Source organism: Carassius carassius, chromosome 36, assembly GCF_963082965.1.
Source record: "Carassius carassius chromosome 36, fCarCar2.1, whole genome shotgun sequence".
Lineage (NCBI taxonomy): Eukaryota > Metazoa > Chordata > Actinopteri > Cypriniformes > Cyprinidae > Carassius > Carassius carassius.
Window position 1 is genome coordinate 23,278,045 of NC_081790.1, and position 18,495 is coordinate 23,296,539.

The following is an 18,495-nucleotide window of genomic DNA, read 5'->3' on the forward strand; positions in this document are numbered from 1 at the left end:
GATTTATGTTCTCTTTATTTTATCAAAGTTCTTGATATAGCGAAAATAAAAAGACTATAAACTAGAAATATGCCTTTCGTAAAAATTTTTAGGGGAATGGGGTAAATAAGTCAGACTTATGATATATTATGTTAAAGTCAGTCATTTCCATATTTCACCTGAGCAATTGTTATATTGTCTGTGTCACAACCATGACTCCATCTCACAAATTGTTAAAATTGTTTGAATAAATCAATTGTTTGAAATCAGTTTGAAACCATCCTTAAGATTTCTCTACATTTATAATTAGTGCTGTATCCTTAAAGCTACAAAAGTTATTGAGTTCCTCTTATATTAAAAGATATCACAACAGCTGGGTTATTAGGTTATTTGGCTGCTATTACTTTAAGAGCTGCCACTGCTGAACGTGATGTGAATATAGCCCCTTTCACACTGCACTTTGGTTCTGGAAAATTGCCGGGTCTAGGGCTGGGACAACGCGTCAAGGTCATTGATGACGTCAATGCAAAAAATACATCGACGCAAAATATGCGCATCGATTCGTCGACCTGTTTTTATTTCTCTAAAAAACGTTTGCAAAACGTTTACCTTATGTGCGCTGAATATACGCGATGGCCGGATCAACATTCTGTCCAACGTTATATAACCAATCCAGGGGTTTTTCTGCATTGATCTTTTTTTTTGGCGGCTGTCAAAGCCTTATTTGATCGGTGAGTGATGTAGAATAGAATGACTGTGCTGCACCTGACAGGGCGCGTACGAGAGAGAACCCCGGCTGTGCGCGCGCACTCACAGTCTTCAAACAACACGAGCGCTTCTTGCTCTCTCTCTCCCTCGTGCATATTAATCAAAATCATTAAACACGATAGAAAAAGGGCGAAACACCCAACTTTCACGCGCGCTCGCGCACTCACGGTCTTCAAACTACACGAGCGCTCTCTTGCTCTCTCTCTCTCTTTCTCTCTCTCTCCCTCGTGCATATTAACCAAAATCATTAGACACGATAGAAAAAGGGCGGAACGCCAAAGTTTCACATGGAGCATTCGGAGATTTATTTTTTCTACATAACAGGCTGCTGGCTCCCACTGTTAATTTTTATATTTTAGCTTTAAGCCCTAAAGTTTACATTGGTTACTGTATTCTTTCAATTGCTCTAAACAAGTATTTTGGGTGAACTTTTTTATTGAATGCTAGACATCAAGTTGTTGTTATTTTCATCTGAAAGAATAACTTTGTTCAGTAAGCTAGGCCCTATGTGTTCAGTAAGCTTGTTTCAGTAAGCTATGTGTTTTCAAGGCTTCAAGGTTTTATTGAATGCTATCTCTATACAAGTGCAAAGTAATGCATTCTTAGTCAGTCTTTTATTTTGTAATTTTAAGAGCAATAAACATATATTGCAATGTTAAGGAATTCATGTTTTTTTCATTCAGATATGTATATCAACATGTATAAATTGTAAGTAGTCAATTAATGGGGAGATAATCGAAATCGAATCGGTCTGAAAAAAATTAATCGTTAGATTAATCGATGCATCGAAAAAATAAGCACTAGATTAATCGTTTAAAAAATAATCGTTTATCCCAGCCCTAGCCGGGTCACCTTCTGTGCAAACGCAAACACGTCTTGGAATTTAGTCCAGGATCGATCCCGGGCTGGGGACCTAGTAACATTGCCGGGTTCAGTCCCAGAACGAGCGCTGTGTGAACAAAAGCCAGAACCAATGCTGTAAAGGGCGTGTCGTAGTGATGACGCACGTTATACAATATAAGTATATAAGTTACATCCTAAATAGAGAGTTGGTAACTGGACATTGTGAATGTTTGGATGGATGGTTATTTTTTTTTTTTTTTTTTTTTTATATATATACACAGGGTGTCTCAATAAAAAAGAAAAGTATGGTCCTAGCTTTTCTGTATTTCTGCAACCGAAATATAATTTTAGTATACAACAATGGGTGTGATAGACATAAATTGTAGTACTGAATATGAGAAAATTGAACATTACCTCTGTACCTCTACTAATACAAGCTGTGATTATTACAACCCTGAAGATCTGAAACAAAATAATGACTTTTCCTTTTCTGTAATGCATCTAAATATTAGAAGTCTTAAAAAGCATCATGACGATCTTGTTGCACTTCTTGCTAACACAGGAAAAAGATTTGATATCATCGGTTGTAGTGAAACATGGATGAGTGAACAAACCCTCTTAGATATTTATAAAATAGATGGATACTCATTGTATTGTGTTAATAGGCAGGGTAGAATTGGAGGAGGGGTATGCTTGTATCTAAAATCTCACTATTCTGTGAAGGAGCGTCATGATTTGACAGTTGATGATGACCACATTGATTCATTATTCCTAGAAGTTAAAATGGCGAGTGGTGCATGTATCATCATTGGAGTAACATATCGACCACCAAACTCTGACTATGAAACATTTAGAAACCACTCTGATAATCTCCTTTTCAGTATAAACTAGATGAACAAAAACAGTATTATTATGGGTGACTTTAATATTGACATTTCTAAAAAAGATATAAAGGGAACTGATTTTTTAAATATCCTCTACTCCTCATCATTCTATCCTACTATTGATAAACACACACGTGTTACAGAGAGAAGTATGTCCACAATTGACAATATTATAACAAATTTGCTAAATACTGGTTGTAAATCGGGTGTAATATTTTCTGACATTTCTGATCATTACCCTGTTGTGTTCTTTACAAACTGGATAAAAAGAGTATCTGATCCATGTACTAATAGGAAGGCAAAAGTTCTTAATAATAAAACACTTGCAAATCTAATTCAACACCTTCAAAGTAAAAGCTGGGATGAAATATACAATGCCACAGACCCCAATTATGCTTATAATTTCTTAATTGATGTAATAATCGATGCTATCAACTTGACTATTCCAGAAAGGATAATTAAACATAAAAAGTAAACCAAAGGAATTTCTAAATTCTATCCAGAAGAAGGATAAACTCTACAAAAAAATACAGGAAGAATCCAAATAGTAATAATAAAACCTTATATACACAGTATAAGAATAATTAACTAGTTTAATACGAGACAGCAAAGCGAGCTACTTCTCTGATCGTCTCAAAACTGCCTCGGGGGATCAGAAGAAATCTTGGAAGGTGTTGAATGAGATACTTGGCCGTATTAATATATCCTCAGTCATCCCTGACACGGTTGTGCCAACCCAATCAAATAATTCTACAATACAAGATTCACTACCAGATTTGTTCAATAGATATTTTGCCTCTGTTGGAAAGAAACTGTCTCAACAATTTGTTCCACCAGGGGGTGTCAATTATAGAACATACTTGGAGTAATTATCCCAGTTCTTGCTACTTTAGACCTACCTGTAAAATGGAAGTTACTAACATTATTAATAAAATTAAATGCTCTTACACAGCTGATGCTGATGGAATCTGTAGTATGATCCTCAAAGCTATAGTGAATGAAATAGCTGAGCCTTTAGCCTATATAATTAATTTATCACTACAGCATGGCATAGTTCCTAAACAAACTAAGGTGGCAAAGATAATACCAGTATACAAATCTGGGGATAAAAGTTATATCAGAACTATAGACCCATATCAATTCTACCAACGTTGTCTAAAGTATTAGAAAGGGTGGTTTATTCACGACTTGTAGATTACTTAAATAAAAATAACATATTAGTATCGTCACAATATGGCTTTAGGAAGAACAGCAGCACAAGTATGGCCATTTTAGATCTTGTAGAGAAAATAAATGATGCTTTTTAAAGAAAAGAAGTCGGTATTGGGGTCTTTCTCGACCTTTCAAAAGCATTCGACACGATTGATTTTCAAATCTTACTTGGAAAACAGTCGCATTACGGGGTCAGGGGTGTGGCTCTTCAGTGGTTCAGTGATTATGTTCATGGAAGACGGCAATATGTGACCTTAAATGGTTTTGATTCTGGATTGGAAAATATGGGATATGGGGTTCCCCAGGGATCTATTTTGGGGCCACTTTTGTTCATTGTTTATATTAACGATTTTGTACATTGTTCCTGTGATGTTCATAAAATTCTCTTTGCTGATGACACAAATCTGTTTGTATCCCACATATATTTGAATCATCTTGAAAAACTCTTAAATGATAGACTAACAGAAATAGATACCTGGTTTAAATGTAATAAACTATCGCTAAACATTAGTAAAACCTTTTATATTGAATTTCGATCAAGTAGTCATAAATTCACTGATTGTGACATTAATTTAAACATAGATGGTAGAGCTATTCAAAGAGTGGACGCAATAAATTTCTTGGAATACATATAGATCAATTCATAAACTTTAAGGAACATATTAATGAGCTGGTTAAAAAATTTTCTAAAATTGTGGGTTTGTTCTTTAAAGTGAGACATGTGCTCCCATTAGACGTGCTCTTATCATTGTATAGGACCCTGTTTGAGCCTCATCTGATTTATTGTAATATTATTTGGAATAACACTTATCCTACTTATATTGAGCAACTCTTGAGATTACAAAAGAAAGCCATAAGAGCTATTTCATGGTCCACACGTAACTCTCACACAAATGCTCTCTTCTATAGACATGGCCTAATAAAGCTTCCTGAATGTAACTTTTATCACAATGCATGTAAAATGTACAATGTTGTTAACAGGTTAAACATTAGATTGTGTGAGCTCATTCCATTATATACATCTTCTCACACACACTACACTAGACGTAAACTGCTCCTAAAAGGTAAATGTAGGTACTTAACAAGTGCTAGGTTTAGTGTATGTTACAGTGGTCCACAATTATGGAATGAGCTGGTTACTAATTTAAAACAATCTGCTTCATTATCTATATTTAAAAAGAAACTAAAGCAACAACTACTGGAGAGATATAAACCTGAGGGATTTGCGGCCGAGAATTAAACCCCTTTCTCTTGGTACATGGATCATTTCAAAATGAGGTACAAAGGTATCAGGACAGGTCATGTAGGTCAATTCTGTCTGTTTAAGATAACTGTACTCTAAATACCCACAATTTAAAGAATGGTTGCCCTGGTATCTAAAGTTGGACCGCTCATAATCCTTGCCAGGTGGGTGGGGTGGTGCTGGTGGTGGAATGGAGCCCTATTTATAAGCTATTGCTTCTTGGAAGTCCATTTTTTTTTCACAATAGAACACTATTGTTTTTTCTGATGTAGTAACAAATGCAATGTGTGAAATTGTGAAAAAAATAAATTACAAAAAATAAAAAATAAAAAAATATCATGTGACTCTTTAACCGGGTGTTTTGAAGGAAGATCAACGTTTGCGGCGAAAAAATATGTGCAAACTGTAATGAAGCAGAAATCAGTTATCTCCTCATTATCCGTGCTGAAGCTGAGATTGTTCGCCAGCTTAAGTGAAAGTTAACGTGCCTAGTGTTTTCGACTCGTACATTGTACATCACATCATGATGTCACATGTTATTGCAGGACCTTTACGGGTTATGTGTGAACGCACACACATATTCCGCAAAATCACTGGCAGTGTGAAAGGGGCAAAATCTAGCGACCTGGGAACAATTGCCGGGACAAATTACCCGTGTATTTTCTGGAATCGCAGTGTGAAAGGGGCTTAAGACACTCATGCTCGTAGTTTCATTCATGATTTAATACGAAAGGATACAGGCTACAGTGCACACCATCATATTTGTGTGTGCATGCACTTCGAGCACAATATAACAGCTAACAGGACTGGATTTTTTTTTTTACTGACATATGGCCTGAAAACATCTCATCTCATCGTTCTACTGATTTATCTTGTATGTGTTGCATATTATCTGGGGGGACCTATGAAATAAAAAATAAAAACTGAAATAAAATAAAAGGTTAACATTAATGCTGTCTGTCAATTGATAAAAAAAATAATCACACATTTTTCTGTAATTAAGCATGATTAATTGCATATTTATATTGTCACAATTTCACACTGAAGTTGGAGTGCGTGTCTGAAAATGCTCTCGTTTGATGTGGTCACAAAGACATTCTGTATCTAAATAAACGCAATTCTTGTCAAGAAAAAAGAAACAGAAACTGTTAAATGTGTTAAATATTTTTAACACCATTAACCTGAAAACATTAAACGCATTAACGCACTAATTTTGAAAGCACTATTTAAAATATTTATTCATCTTTTTCACATTGTTGACCTATAATGCGTGACAAATTTTATGACAATGTGAAAGGAGAAGAATTCTAAACATGTTAAACAGATTAATTCCTTAATACACCGACATGTTTATAGCCTGTTTTATCCCATGTCTCAAGAATCAGTGTCAAGTAGCTCATAAATAAGAACGATGTTTAAGTGAGAGACACATGTATTGAGTCACAAGTCTTACAGCTTGTCTGTGAGGATGATTTGTCCCGCCAAGCATCATTTAGCTGCCGATATTCCTGCTGGGCCAGGTGAAGTCGCTGTTCTTTGACCTGGTAGATCTCCTTTTGGGCGCTCAACGCTTCCTGAATCACATTCAGATAATCACGCAACATGAGCTCCTGCTCCCGCTGCCACTGGGCCCGCGGATCCTCCAACTGAGTGCTCTCTGTGGATAGGAGAGATAAAAATACCTTAAAATTAATGGAATACATACACTACTAGTCAAAAGTTATTATAAATACACTAATTTTCAAAACTTTGATGTTTTTAAAAGAAGTCTCTCATGTTCAACATTTATTTGATTAAAAATACAACAACAGTAATGCAATGAAAACAATGGTTTCTGTTTTGTTTTGTTTTTTTATTTGTGTAATATATTACTGTGATGGAAAAGCTGAAGTTTCTGCATCATTGCTCCAGCTTTCAGTGTCACATGATCCTTCAGAAATCATTCTAATATACTGATTTGGTGCTCAAGAAACATTTATTATTGTTATTGTTGAAAACAGTTTTTGCTGCTAAGATTTCTGTTTGAAAAAATGCTGTTCTTTTTAACTTTCTTTTTCTCAAAGAATCCTGAAGATGTATGAACAATCATTTTCAATAAATGAAGTTAAGCTGAAATAAAAAATAAACTTAAATTGAGGTAAATTACTAAAACTAATAAAAAGCTAAACAGAAACTTAAAAAAATAAACAAAATCACATAAGATTATTAAAACTTAAACGAAAATTTAAACTGAAAAGCTAATTCACCATATTAATAAATTCTATAATTGTGTATAATTAATACCAAAACTACTCTTAGATAGGTGTGTCCAAATGTTTCATTTAAAATAGTGAGAATAGCAAAAAATTGTCCATTTGTAACAAATTATTTACAAAGAAATTTGTTCTAGTGTTGCTTCATGATTAAAGGCCACGGAATGAACTTTCGGTTTTGTATCTCAAAGCCTTGTTTTCATTTGTGTCAAATTAAATATGACACTTAATCTTTTTAAACCCACAGAATCACATATCAGTCACTCTATACTCCTGTGCATGCGCGAGGTGGGCTGAATCTTGCTCAACTTACTGGTATTGTGGTCGACATAATAGGCTCCAATCTGGGGGTCGTAGGCCTCCTCCCATCCCACAGGCAGCTCATCTCCAATACAGTCGGCAAAAGTCAGAGGCTTAGTCTGCCTGGAAAATCAAATAGGGAATTCAACTTTTAGTCAATGGACAATCACAAGTAAGACAGTGTGCTGTTGGACCTCCATGCTTCATCCCTATTTTCTGGGGGATGTCACTCCAGCATATCACTGAGAGTTTGAGCGTGGCACAAGCATGTGTGTGGGGGGGAGGGGCATCAGAGGAATGTCGGGCTATTCACCTCCAGTGTGCTGGCCAAGCACAATAGCCGGAAACCCAAGCCGGGCATTCCACAGGTCCTGCTGACCCATCGCCTGGAGGTTTCTGAGGCAACACACTGTGGCTCTCCAAGCCCAGTGCTTTGGATCACCGTAGAGCAATGGAAACACTCACTTGGCCAAAAACAGCGACGCTAAAACTTTTATTAGCAAGCGTCCATTAATGCTAGCAAAGTAGTCTGGCTGAACTTCAGTGGAGCGTTCTGTTGGCACTCGCTAGCTAGACTAATCAATTAAAAAGAAAGAGCTTGTGGAGTTTTAAAGTAAATTTAAAGAGCCTAGAGTATGAGGTTTTTAGCACTAACCTGATATAAGGATGCTAATCAGGATGCTAATATATATATATACACATATATTAGGGGTGTAACGGTACGCAAAAATCACGGTTCGGTACGTACCTCGGTTTTAAAGTCACGGTTCGGTTCATTTTCAGTACAGTAAGGGAAAGAAATGCAAACATTAAACTGCAGGTTGTTTATTACTATAAACTTTTTTTAACAATTTGTTTACACTTTTTTAAAATACTTTTTAATAAAATATATATAAAATAAAAAAAAGAATAAGAAATAAAATACTGCTGCAAAGTTCTCCACTAAATAAAATACTCTCAGTCTCAAACCAATATCATATATGAAAAATATAAATAAATAACTATGATTACAGTGCAGCATTACCAATCCCAGCTTGTAGGCCTGATCATATTTAAAAAATATATATAACTTTTCCAAAGTGTAAAGTGCAGCATGAACAGTTTCAGTTTTAAAACCTGCTCAAATTTTGTTATTGCTTTGGACCGATCAGAATTAAGAGCAAAGGTCTGTTTAAATGCCGACGGGAGCTGCATTTGAATTACAATAGTTTTTTTCCTAGTTGTAGTGATGTTCACACTCTTGTGATGCCTTTTGAAAACCTTAGGCCGGTGACACACTGGCATATTGCACCTGTCAAACACCGTCAATACTGTTGACGGTGTCCTTTATCAGTAGGCTTTATATTTATGCTCATTGTTGTATGAGCATTTTTTGCGCTTAGGAAATCGTCACCGTTTATTTTGTGTCACCATACTTACTTGTGTAACTACTCATGTAACCGTCTTTAAATAGGGAAAACATGGAAGTGTTTGGTAACTTCTAAATTCATCCCTGTTTGGATCCTAAGGAATGAATGGTACTAAGGTAAATGCTAGAATAGTGGCGCCGCACGCTACAGCGATTGAGTGTACGCACTGAGATGGGAGAGGTACGTGTAAGGTCGTCTAAGTTGAGGGCAGAACATAGTGGAATATGGAAAAACGGTGGCATTTTCCTTTACAAGACGCGTGTGCGCTCTGATGTAAACTAGCACGCATGAGAAGCACATGGAGGAACACGTGAGAGATGTGCTGAATGAAAGCACATTCACTCTCTGACAGCAGATGATGCTAAACTGCCGAAAATGCAGCCGTTACCCTGGAAACCCCATAAATGAAGCAGCTGCTCTACTTTCTGCTCTAGCCATTCAGATTTGTGAATTTGCTGTGTTGCTCATCACAGTGCCAAATAAATATTTAGAGTTAATATATATATATATATATATATATATATATATATATATATATATATATATATATATATATATATATATATATATATATATATATATATATATATATATATATATATATATTAAATTTTATTATATAAATTAAAAATTAATTATGTTTGCCCCAAATTACCCACTTTACTCCTGACTCGGGCACCTACTGATAAGATAATTTCACAATTAGGTCAACTGATTAAGGAAAACTCTATTACTTCAAATGAAATTTCAAAATGTTTTAATCCTAATACCGGGTATATACAGGAATCATGGAGGTAAATTTAACACCTCTTAAGACCTTTTTTAAGACCCTTCCAATACATTTTAAGATCTCATTGCCACCCCAAGTTTTAACCAGTTACTTTGGCTATACTTTAACTTACATTTACTATATAGTGATTGTACGATAGCACAACTAAACAGACTTACTTTGTGATAACTCCTCATCAATACAACATAATTCAGAAGGGGGAAACGAAGGAAAAGATAATTAATTGAGTTACCAACCAATGCATCCCAAGAAACAACAATTAGACCAATAAACATAAGTGACAAAACTTATTGAGGAGGGAAAATAAAGCTCTCCAACCTAACAGGGCAATAAGTTCACACAGTACAGTCGTGGCCAAAAGTTTTGAGAATTACATAAATATTAGTTTTCAAAAAGTTTGCTGCTAAACTGCTTTTAGATCTTTGTTTCAGTTGTTTCTGTGATGTACTGAAATATAATTACAAGCACTTCATACGTTTCAAAGGCTTTTATCGACAATTACATGACATTTATGCAAAGAGTCAGTATTTGCAGTGTTGGCCCTTCTTTTTCAGGACCTCTGCAATTCGACTGGGCATGCTCTCAGTCAACTTCTGGGCCAAATCCTGACTGATAGCAACCCATTCTTTCATAATAACTTCTTGGAGTTTGTCAGAATTAGTGGGTTTTTGTTAGACCATCCGCCTCTTGAGGATTGACCACAAGTTCTCAATGGGATTAGGATCTGGGGAGTTTCCAGGCTATGGACCCAAAATTTCAACATTCTGGTCCCCGAGCCACTTAGTTATCACTTTTGCCTTATGGCACGGTGCTCCATCGTGCTGGAAAATGCATTGTTCTTCACCAAACTGTTGTTGGATTGTTGGAAGAAGTTGCTGTTGGAGGGTGTTTTGGTACCATTCTTTATTCATGGCTGTGTTTTTGGGCAGAATTGTGAGTGAGCCCACTCCCTTGGATGAGAAGCAACCCCACGCATGAATGGTGTCAGGATGCTTTACTTATGGCATGACACAGGACTGATGGTAGTGCTCACCTTTTCTTCTCCGGACAAGCCTTTTTCCAGATGCCCCAAACAATCGGAAAGGGGCTTCATTGGAGAATATGACTTTGCCCCAGTCCTCAGCAGTCCATTCACTATACTTTCTGCAGAAGATCAATCTGTCCCTGATGTTTTTTTTTGGAGAGAAGTGGCTTCTTTGCTGCCCTTCTTGACACCAGGCCGTCTTCCAAAAGTCTTCGCCTCACTGTGCGTGCAGATGCGCTCACACCTGCCTGCTGCCATTCCTGAGCAAGCTCTGCACTGGTGGCACTCCGATCCCGCAGCTGAATCCTCTTTAGGAGACGATCCTGGCGCTTGCTGGACTTTCTTGGATGCCCTGAAGCCTTCTTTACAAGAATTGAACCTCTTTCCTTGAAGTTCTTGATGACCCTATAAATTGTTGATTTAGGTGCAATCTTAGTAGCCACAAAATCCTTGCCTGTGAAGCCATTTTTATGCAACGCAATGATGGCTGCACGCATTTCTTTGCAGGTCACCATGGTTAACAATGGAAGAACAATGATTTCAAGCATCTCCCTCCTTTTAACATGTCAAGTGTGCCATTCTAACCCAATCAGCCTGACATAATGATCTCCAGCCTTGTGCTTGTCAACATTCTCACCTGAGTTAACAAGACGATTACTGAAATGATCTCAGCAGGTCCTTTAATGACAGCAATGAAATGCAGTGGAAAGGTTTTTTTGGGATTAAGTTAATTTTCATGGCAAAGAAGGACTATGCAATTCATCTGATCACTCCTCATAACATTCTGGAGTATATGCAAATTGCTATTATAAAAACTTAAGAAGCAACTTTTCCAATTTCCAATATTTATGTAATTCTCAAAAGATGTATTTGTAACATCAATTCTTATAACTGTCTGCAAACCATAGCTGTTTTGTGGAACTCTTCTCATGTCAAACATCTTACTGGTCACAGTTTACCTGTGATTATGGAGTGCTTGATTTGATAATGTCAGTACTGCACCTGATCATGTCTGAATGATCATAGAAGGTAAAATAATGATCACAACTATTACATCATTTTAACTGTGCATCCCTAGTCCATGCCAGTTACCAAAAGTAGCGCTATTACAATGTCCCAAATATAAAAATTTAATTTCCATACCTACAATACATATTTTACATTGAGTGTTATGCATATTTATCATAAACAGCTCAAATGCTTCCAACTAGTCTGGCCCAAAACATTTAGCATGGATGCAACAATCCCATGGAAAAAAACAACCCTCCATCCAACACAAGCTGAAGGACTCAGATTTAACTGATTTCAATACCCCACATATTGATAGCAGCACCGGGATGCGTGGAAATTACATACAATATTAGAATGTTTGCAGAAGCGGATACAAAAATCATGGGAGCACATGGGAGCATGCAGTAACGGTCAGAAATTCAGTGAAAGCGGGATCAACATAGCCTGTGCAAACACGTAGCACCGCATTCAGTCAGTGGGCACCGTAACAGATGACGTCAATCTTGCAGGACTCCACAAATAAACTACACAGAACCCCAGTATTCGTACAAATATACATTAGGAAAAGATGACACAAAATTTAATACCTTGCAAAATGGCACTGAAGACTTTTTAATACTTTTTAAGGGCTTTAATTTTCTCTAAATTGATTTAACAACTTTTAATATTTTTAAGACCCCGCGGACACCCTGTAATACATAAAAACTAAATTATATTTTAAAATTATGATGCATAGTTAGAATAAATAGTTATTGCACTGTATAATCCCTGAAAAATGGAAACTATGCTGTTCAAAATTATCAATTTTTCAGGTTTCTTTGATTAACAAAACGTTTAATCGAACAGCATTTATTTTAAATAGACATGGTGTCAACAAGTCGTTTAATAACACGTTAAGCCTTATGATGGTTTTCTATGGGAGGTAAGGCTTAATGTGTTATTAAACGCGTTGAATTCATATTCAGGGATCATCTGATTTTTTGTAGATAATATACTTTATTAATATGATGTTTAGTGAGTTTGGTCTGTTAATATCACTGTATTGTATTAAACTACGTTAAGCGTTTTAGAATGTCCCGATGACCTCAAATTAGATGTATTGCCACGTCACAGGAACCTTTTTTGCAGCACATTTTGCATATCGGCTCATTTATATTCGCTGGCTCGCCCTTTTCATTGGGTTGAAAGCCAAAATGTTCCCAAACTGGCGACGTGACATTAGGTTTTGGGACAAGATCGAGCGCCTCCCATCGTTTCATCCGGCCTATTCAAAACAAACGAAGCACCATAAAGCTACAACGGCTCGCCAGAAAATTACAGTCGTAACCATATTGTATCATTAATTTATTTAACATTGAATGCACAGTGACAAATTGAAAAAAAAAAAAAAAACAATAAGGCCACAGCCTCATTAAAAAAAAAAAAAAAAAAAACCTGAACACTGCGGTTGCCGCGGTTTCTGCGGTTGCTATCTTTCCTCTGCGGTTTGCTTGTCAATAGCGCGGTATTACAATATTGCGGTTATCGCGACAGCCCTAGTTTAATGGTTTGCAGAGATGTTGCTTTAGCACCATCTTTAGTACCATTTGCACAATATCATTTTACAAAAATATATATATTTCTTCTTAACCTTTTCTGAGTTTTCAACCACCACAAAAGACTTACTTTTGGGTTTAGGCATTGTTTTTGTGCAGCGCAGGAATGTCATATTTCCCAATTTCAAATACTTGAACGTTTAGGCTTTAAGAGAAGTATTTTTTGATCCTGTTACGTCCAGCAACAGGGTTACGCAATGAATTCAGCTCTGTGCTTCTCAGATTATCAGGAACATTCCACATTAAATCTGATTTGTGCAGCATATTTAAAAGATTAAACCATTTTTCACCAAAAAGAAAAAAGTCAAATGTAATGTATACATTTATTACATAAGAAATAAAATATCAAACCAAGTGGCATCTGAAAACAAACTGTTATTTTCTCAGAACTAACTTTACTTTACTGAGCCATTCAAGCAATGACTTTAACCGGCTGGTAAAAGTATAAAAGATAGTTTTATCTTAATTTTGTATATTATATTTATATATGGAATGCCTTGGAATTCTACATCTTCAGTTCCAAGACACACATTTTAATTTAAATCATCTTACAGTTGTCTGCAGTAAGTGAGTGCAGGCTGTTGCCTTCCCCTGTCGATTCAAGACTTTCAAAGAGGGTGAAACTGAACTAGCTCCTTTTTCATGTTATGAATAATGAAACTGTGCTGAGAGACCCCCACTGGCCTGATCTAAATTTAACTTGGAGAAAAGAAACTTGTGTGACACAACAAAGAACACGGCTACAGTGAGAAACACTCATCTTTTTCTCATGCCATAAATCTCCAGACTCATTGATATCTCATCTGAATGGGTCGGTGACATTAATCTCTGAGCTTAAGCCTGCGTATCTGAGGTCTTAAAATGGGCAAGAGCCAAGGGAACTCAAAAGCTCAAAATCCCAATCCCAAAGCATGTTGTTCAGATCTGCGCATTAGAATGATTAAGAAGGAATGGCATGAATATGGTGCAATGGCCTGCTTTTTTTTATTATGTAAAACAAGAATTGCAGAAAGGTCTCCTGTTGTTTTCTTGAAGCCCTAGCAAACCGACTCAGGACCCATGGTCTAATGCAAAATGACAAAGCGCATAGTTGAGCGCAAACACGGGACATAGCTAACTGATGAGTCAGACACTTTCATTCAGCGCACTCCATAAATTCCCGAGTCATTTATGAGGCTCCAACAAGCAGCACACTGTGCTCAAGGTCTGACTATAAAAGCGCGCTGCTACACCCTCGACGACGGCCGGTCTCCTATCTGAGACAGAGAGCGAGATAACATTCCATTTACCTGAGCGCATGTTTTCAGCATGTCACACCGAGGCAAAACAAAACAGTTCCGCCCAGTGTGGTGCATGAGGGCAGGCCACAAGAATGCTTTCTCTGCATTTATGTGGTAAGACATCAAGTTTGCAACTTTATAAATACAACTAAACAAATTATGTGGCATCTGATGATTCTGATGTTCTAATTCCATCATAAGCCGTGGATCCAAAATACTGATACTGCTTTTATTTAGCATTTTGTCTTATCTTATTTGATCAAGATTTTAAGTGAAATGTCAAAAATGTATATTACATGTCTCATAGCATTTGGTTTTTTTATATACACACACACACACACACACACAAATAATACATTGTCCTATATTGTTTTTATACAACAATTGACATAAACAAGATAAAAAGGAAAACATATGACAGAGAGAAGATTTTAACTGTGATTAAACACCTATATGTTGTGAACATGTGCAGTCCATTGTGCCACAGTTAATGTCTCCATTCTCAATGAGCTAAATAAAGGCTGCAACATAAGTGATTAGTTTCCAATTACTGATACTTCAATTTTACATTCAACTGATACATTAATTTTGGCTACTAACAATTTTAAATTCTTGGCTACATTCTCAACCAGGTAAATTGAAACCGTGTTATTCCATTCAAAGATGACAGTTCCCAGCATGATTACAAAAATTGTAGAAAATTAGGAACAAATTTAATATGTAAACAAATAACATGTCTGGCAGAAACACCTACGGATCTAGGCCTGCAAGTGCTTACTTCTACAAAAGTTACATATTGTTGTATGTTAATATCAGGGAACCAGGAATATTACTTATAAAACACAGCTACTCAAAAAAATATATTATAAAAAAAAGACTACATGAAAATTATATCACTTACACTAGCCACTTATATTACACATAAATTACCCAACTAAAATTTTCTAACAGTTACAAGCAGCACATTATTATTATTATTATTATTATTTAATGTCTGAAGGGCAATCAACTCCAGGCAATCGCCACAGGTAGGATGTCAAATGGGAGCTCATTAACAAGTAGAGCCACTAACATTAGAACACCATCAACTAACTGTTGCTCAGCAGAAAGAACCAGCCATCTGAGAGATGCATGCAGGGGGATGGAGGGAGGTGGGTGCGCTGACAGTTTTGGGTCAGGATTTGAAATTTGTCATTTTGAATCATCGCCTTTGATTCACCACACTGTGCAGGAAGACTAGCCAACCAGGCATGAGCGTGGAAACGTCTGTTATGCCACAGCGTTTGTTTCCGTTCAATTGCTCAACTCAAAGCTGTTGAGTTTTCTGCAGGCCACAAAATGAAAAAATAATATAATAATTATTTATTCAATAAGTCTTATTTTATTGCCCAATGTCATTCCAAACCCGATATTTTTTTTGGGGGGGGTGGAGTTTTTTATCTACCAAAGGAAAGATTCTGAGGTCCAAAACAACACTGGTCCCCAATGACTTTCGACACATGGACAAAAATTCAAAGACACATTTATCAAAATATCTTCATTGGTGTCCCACAAGAAAAAAGCCATTCTTGTTTCGAACAACATGTTGGTGAGCAAATAATTTTTTTAGGTGGGGTAGCCATTTAATTTTGACCAAAAACACAGCTCTTGTAACAAATGAACAAGTGTGGAATGCACTGAAAACTATTTGACCATTCTTGTTAAAGTTTGCACAGCTCGGGTGCACTTTGAACCCATTGTGCACCTTGACTCGCTGTGAAAAGGATTTGAGGGAATCAGCTGTGGGCTTCGCTCATGCTAAGGAATGTGTCTCAGGTACTTGTTTACAACTTTCTGCCATCTTGGTTTCCTGGCTACAGGCAAACCTGTTGCACCACACAAAGGAGAAAAATATGCAGTCTGATTGCTATCATCTTTCCATTTCTGTGCACCTTGTAAACTACTACATCGGTAAAAAACAAAAGGAAGAAAGGAAAAACACACCCCGGTGCACAATTGCTGAACATACCAGAGGTTGAACCACTGCAGCTTGAAAATTTTCTAATATAATCTAAGGCATGCCGCATTCCTGTACAGATTTTGTGTTGAAGTCCAAGAGGACTTAAGAGGTAAAGCAGGCATTGATCATGGGTTCCTGGATGAACAAAGCAATATTTCAACACTGAAACGGACCCTAAAATGCATAAATTTTAGGGGTTTTGAAGTGCATATATGATTTGAGAAGTGAACTGTATTACAAAGCAAAGAGGATTTGAATTACCACATTCACTGAATCACATCTGCACATATGAGTAATAGACTCAGCATGCATCTGTATATTGAGTAAGCAAGTATGCATTCCCAGAATGTACAGTACTCATCACGTACCTATCCCTTGGGTCAATCCAACTGGTGGTTTGGTTAATATGGTCTATATAATAGACCTTCCCGTCAAAATCTCGGGCCTCTTCCCAACCCTCTGGCAATGGTAACTCCTTCCTTGGCATGACCAACTAGTCTCCATGTAATTTTCTCAGTAAGTCTTCTAAATTGTTTTGAAAGCAAACCATGTGTTGCTTTTCATGGACTAGTCCAAATTTAAACCTAACGCATAAGGAAAATGCCATTAATTAGACAGAGATGTACTCCACATAATCCATGACACGGTTTCCAATATTCAAGTTCAGTTCCTGCAGTCTATATATTAGGCATTGTTTTCAAGAGCGAATGCTGTGAAATGAATGGATGAGGGTATGATGGATGCTCTGAATCGGGTAACTTTGCCGCAAGAGTTGCGCTTATGGTGAGAATTTCTTCGTTTCTTGTGCATTCTCGGTCAAATGCGCAATGCATCAATCAATCATCTTTTCTGGCGGAGCCTGATGGATGATGGTTAACTTGCGCGAAACGTCAGAACGCGAAACTTTCAAAGGTCGTGCGCGAGAGTTTTCCGCCAAGAAACAAAAACCAAAAAGCAATTTCAAAGTCCACAAAATTCCCTCCGAGCAGTAAAAACCGCAAACGAATTAATTCTTCAGCATTATCCACAAGTATTTGAACGCGTCTAGAGGGTTTTTTTCGCTCAGTGTCTGCCCACCATGTTTTAGCGACAACTGTGCTAGCTTGTTAGCCCAAAAGCTCGTTATATAGGGAACGCAAACAGTTACTCCACACACACATATTCCGTTTCTTCTAGTTTTGTCGATGCATTCATATCACTTCCACTGCATTTCGTCAATTTCTTTTAAAAGTAGCGCGTTTCTTTCTCATTTGTTTCAAATGTTGTCTTCTCCTTTAAGTGGCTGTGTGCGGTTCTCCCCCGTAGTCAAGCTCGGTCGCTATGCTGCGGTTGGAATGGATTACGTCATACAGGTGATGACCGTAGCCCTTCTAATAACAGTGCACACAGACTAATCATTAGATTTTATCATTTTGTATGATATACAGTAAATGATGGAAAGTTGTCTTCCTATTTATTTCGTATGGGCAGGGGACAGTTATTACATGTCCTGGAATAAAGATCAACTTTTAAGTGGATTTTAAATTTTCAGTGTGTGATGATGTGATAGTAATGACATTTACCACTTTTTGGAGGGGTTGAATAAGCCATGGAATAGTTAACATAAGAAGTAAACCTGCAGTTAATAAATTGTATATATATATATTAATTATATTTAATAAATTATATATATATATATATATATATATATATATATATATATATATATATATATATATATACAGTACAGACCACATTACTATTTTTAATGTTTTCAAAATAATTTTCTTCTGCTCATCAAGCTTGCATTTATTTGATCAAAAATACAGAAAAAAAATGTAATATTGTGAAATATTATTACAACTTAAAATAATAGTTTTCTATTTGAATATACTTAAAAAAAAAAAATTTATTCCTGTGATGCAAA

General features: G+C 36.4%; 1 protein-coding gene across 1 annotated transcript in view; it reads right to left on the reverse strand.

Moving 5' to 3' along the window:
- The window catches only part of wwc1 (WW and C2 domain containing 1), a 45,765-nt gene extending 27,841 nt beyond the window's left edge, over positions 1–17,924 (reverse strand). Inside the window, exons 1-3 of the mRNA XM_059526685.1 lie at positions 16,958–17,924; positions 7,495–7,604; positions 6,383–6,586 (exon numbers count right to left, since the gene is read on the reverse strand). Of these exons, the coding sequence (XP_059382668.1) occupies positions 6,383–6,586; positions 7,495–7,604; positions 16,958–17,076 (433 nt within the window). The 5' untranslated portion in view covers positions 17,077–17,924. The remainder of the gene's footprint in view (positions 1–6,382; positions 6,587–7,494; positions 7,605–16,957) is intronic.
- Between the last annotated feature and the right edge of the window lie 571 nt (positions 17,925–18,495).